This window comes from Ostrinia furnacalis, unplaced genomic scaffold (genome assembly GCF_004193835.3).
Source record: "Ostrinia furnacalis isolate ACB-3 unplaced genomic scaffold, ASM419383v2 OfSCF1411, whole genome shotgun sequence".
NCBI classification, from domain to species: domain Eukaryota; kingdom Metazoa; phylum Arthropoda; class Insecta; order Lepidoptera; family Crambidae; genus Ostrinia; species Ostrinia furnacalis.
This window is the reverse complement of record NW_021131650.1, coordinates 40,928-45,185: the sequence shown is the minus strand read 5'-3', so window position 1 is coordinate 45,185 and position 4,258 is coordinate 40,928. Positions and strand designations below refer to the sequence as shown.

Here is a 4,258-nt window from a genome sequence, read left to right as displayed (position 1 = left end):
AATCAACACTGATAATCATTGAAATCTAACACAGGATTTTAACGAAACAGGCATTACTTTATCAAAAATAGTAAAAAATACAATTTTTTTGACAATACTTGAAGACCATAGTGCCAACTTGGCGTCAGATCTACTTTTTTTTAACGTTTGACGCTTGAAAGCAATGACATAAAAGTTTACGAAGTTCGTTCTAAACTTATTTCAAATCTGTGATAAATGATAAATGTCACTAAAATCAACTATCACTGTCAAAAATGTCAGTTCAGCAGTCAAATCTGTCAATACAAAATTGTATGATTGTACGAATTTTTCGTAATTTTGTAAATTTTTGGAATGTTATTGTGCCTAGAAAAGTAGAAATTCACAATTTGTTTATTCATTATTCATGCTGTTGTGTTACATAATTTTATAACTGCATAGAAAGGCATCACCAATCACTATGTCTAACTCGAATACCGAAAAGCCTGGAGAAGGAATTCGATCCCTAAAATCTAGCACTGCTTTCAGAGTTATAAACTTTGAATTATATGCCAAACCTGTAAGTATCTTTATCTTGGTTAAATTTGTATACTATGTAGATTATTTCAGTCATATTTAACGATAGACCAGTATGGGAAACCTCCCAATGCCATGCATCCATACTTATCTTATAACCCCACGTAACCCTGCAACCCTGTCGCAAACCCCTGGGGATTCACATTCGTAAATAGGTATTATCATAATAAAAAATATTTACTTCTTACATTTTATACTTGTCTAATCTTTTGTTTCAGAATATAGTAATCATGAGCATAGGACTTACATGTTTTGGACTTACTTTGGGATATATTGCATACATGAGGAGCAAATATGAGTCCATGGGATATTATACAGCTGTAGACAAAGATGGAAAGGAGATATTTGAAAAAAAGAAATCAAAATGGGATTAAAGCCTATAATGTATAATAGTTAACTTATAGCACTTATAGTTAATTAATAATATTGTGTACATAGAAGTTAATAATTAAATACAAATTTTCTGTTAACATTTTTTATTACTACATACCTACCTACCTTTCATGAGACAGTGACACCATTGGTGGATCCTGCTTCCTACTAATCTATATATATAAAAATGAAACCCGTTTCGCGTTGTCACGGCATCACGTGTGAACGGCTGAACCGATTTCGATAATTCTTTTTTTTAAATGTTTGTGGAAGTCCAAGGATGGTTCTTACGGAAAAAAATATTAAGAAAATCTCTACGCTAAGGCGGTACGAAGTTCGCCGGGTCAGCTAGTATTATTTAAAATGCGATAGTTTGTATGGATTTTTTTTATTTGTTGGCCTTTTTTGTGTATTTTATGTATTTTTTTAGTATCGCCTGTTATTTAGAATTATTACTGTTTTTATTTTATCAGAATATACCTCTTTGTTTAAAAGTTATTACGTTTTCTTTACAATAAGTAATAAATTGGAAGAAAAAAATTCTATAAATTTTTTTAAAAAAATCTCAAAAATCTCTTTTTTGTCGATAAAAATAGGTCTAGTTTCATCTATTTTCATATTATTGTGCACTTTAACGTGACTCACACTGTATAGGCTTAGATTAATAAAGCCTAGATAGATAGTCATACCTACTTGAAGCACAAACTATGTATCACTATCTCGCTCTCTGTGGGCAGACTCTCTCTTTCTAAATAAACAAAAAGTATAAATATGCTCAAATTCAATGAAACTCAATGTAAAATCTTTATTTCTTGACATAGGTATCATTAAATGATAGTGTAAATACTGGTAAAACGTTTAAGGAAGAAATTACTGTAAAAAATGTTTACAATTATTAAATGTCGGAAATCACGAAATAAACAATGGCATGTATTTAAATGATCTTTTTAAATTAGCAAAAACGGCAAATAAAAAAATCTAAATGGTCATCTATTTTAATGATTGATCCTCTTTCTTTGAGACATAAAATAAATAAAATCGATCGATATTTTAACCTCTTTTGAACTACGCAAAAAAAATTTGAGATGTAAAAATTATATCTGATCGTTACTTGTTGGTCCTCAAAAATAAAAGAAATGAGCACCAAATATTCAATATTGTGATACTTTTTTAAATAATTCGATTTGTAAAAATTATTTTTTGGTCTATATCAAATAATCTTCAAAATAATTATGTCATGGTACTTATTTTTATTAAGTTGTAGTCAAAGGATGGAAACTATTTAAAGGCACTTGATGTTCAAAGATTTTTTTTTATCAAAAAAGCATACTTAACACGTTCACACTGCGTGATCGGGTCGAATTGACCTTATATGCTTACCTTAGGTGCTGGATGCGTTGGTGCGGGATGGATATATTCGGTCTTTTCAATAGTACGAAAGATAAATATTGTTTTGCAATTGTTTCGTCAAACACAGTAAATATTTGGAAAAAAAAAAACTTATCAGGTCCTTACGACCCGATGTCGCACTAAAAGTAAACAAATATCGTTTAGTGCTTTTATCGTGTCTAATCGACCCGTTGACAGATGACTTTATGGTCACTGATCACGGTCGAGATCGGTATACTAAGAGAAAATCAACCTTGCGATTTGAAAAAAATAAAGAGGTAAAAATTATGATGTCGGGTTCAGGGATGTCAGAAGTAAGAAATTATTTTACATAGCGCCTCTAGTCCCAAACTAAGCAAAGCTTGTAATTTAAACAAACATGGCAATGTACCATTCTGCTTGCTTATTGGCCGCTAAGCCCTTGGCCAACTCAGTAACCAATGACGGACGATTGTCACTCAACCACAAAGTACCGCGTAAATTAAAAGATATTTTTTAATTAAAAATATTAACCAATAATATTTTTTGTTAGATCAAATATATTTTAAAGTTAAGTTATACATAGATCGAAATGTATTTATTCGGTGATCAATATTAAAAGGCAAACTTGATATAAAAATCATCAAATTAACAAAATTAAAGATCAATAATTAAAAAAGAGGATCAAATATTATTTTTGTTTACCAAATATTAAAAGAGTATGTTAAACATAAATATTATGTTACCTGAAATGAAGATCATTCATAATTTATCCGTAGATCAACTAATATTGACCCAATAATTAATATAAGGATAAAATATAATAAAAAACATCATTTATTTTTAAAAGTGCACATACAAAAAAGATCAATTAGTTTTTAGAGGATCAAATAATATTGTCCCATAAACAATTACGCGTGGAATCTTATGTTACTTCCAGGACACCACGTACTACCGCAAGACCGCAACCACGCACTACAAAATTTTGCACCATTTCTTGTGATAAGACAATGATTATTTCCTGTAAACAATCTCAAACGAAATTAACTGCATAGTAAACAACCGCCATGATGGGCCGGATTGGGACGATGTTGCCACATGGTACCGATTCCCCAGGAATTGGGAATGTAATTCCCTGATTCGCCAACATTTTAAACCTAAACGGCCGACAATTTTGTGATTTTTAATTCAACTAGGTAATCGTAGTTCAAATATTTAATTATTTAACTTCTGATTTGGTTAGTGAATTGGCTATTTCGAAGAATTTACTAAAAAATTTAAATCGGGAGATAGCAATTCTACAGTCCACACTAAAAAGAGAGGTCGGCCCACAGAGAGCGAGATAGAAATAAGTAGTGTACGTTTGGTGTAGTGGTTCAGAACGGACTACCATGCCGAGAGGTCCCGGGTTCGATTCCCGGCCGGGCAGAAATTGAAATGATGAATTTTAATTTCTGTGACGGGTCTGGGTGTGACTATGTATAATATTTATGTATTTAAAAAAAAAAGTATATAAGTAGTATATCCGTTCAGCTAGCACCCATAACACAAGCATTAAGTTGCTTACTTTGGGGCTAGCTGGCGCTGTGTGAAATTGTCCAAAGATTTATTTATTTAGATTTAGGTAGGTATTTGACTCAAGTTTTTGTTCCAAGTCTGGCCTCCATTTTTATCTTTAGCTTCATGGATGCAGCATGTGAAAAAATTTGTATGAAGCCGAGCGTGCCACTTTTTAAACGTCATTAGTGTCATTTTAGCGAATTTTAGTGATTGTCGAAACGTAAAAATAATCGTATCATCGTACTTCATTCGCAAAGTAATAATAAAACTGATAATTTGTTAAATACAAAACCAAAAACATCTTTATTTACCTTTTTAAAATAAATTAATTCTTACAAATCGTCAAATCTCGTTATTTTTTAACCCTACCAGAGTTTCAAGACATAAATTTGTCAAGTACATG

At 31.1% G+C, this 4,258-nt stretch overlaps 1 protein-coding gene across 1 annotated transcript; it reads left to right on the top strand.

Moving 5' to 3' along the window:
- Positions 1–262: 262 nt before the first annotated feature.
- On the top strand, positions 263–973 carry LOC114352636 (small integral membrane protein 8). The gene is made up of 2 exons (XM_028304308.1): positions 263–538; positions 774–973. Exons 1-2 carry the CDS (start codon positions 440–442, stop codon positions 927–929), a joined length of 255 nt encoding a protein of 84 aa, XP_028160109.1. The 5' UTR covers positions 263–439; the 3' UTR covers positions 930–973.
- The last annotated feature ends 3,285 nt before the right edge of the window (positions 974–4,258 follow it).

Coding starts and splice junctions, on each gene's coding strand:
- LOC114352636 (XM_028304308.1), top strand. CDS start 440: ATGTCTAACTCGAATACCGAAAAGCCTGGAGAAGGAATTCGATCCCTA. Junction 539..773: donor TTGAATTATATGCCAAACCT/GTAAGTATCTTT, acceptor CTTTTGTTTCAG/AATATAGTAATCATGAGCAT.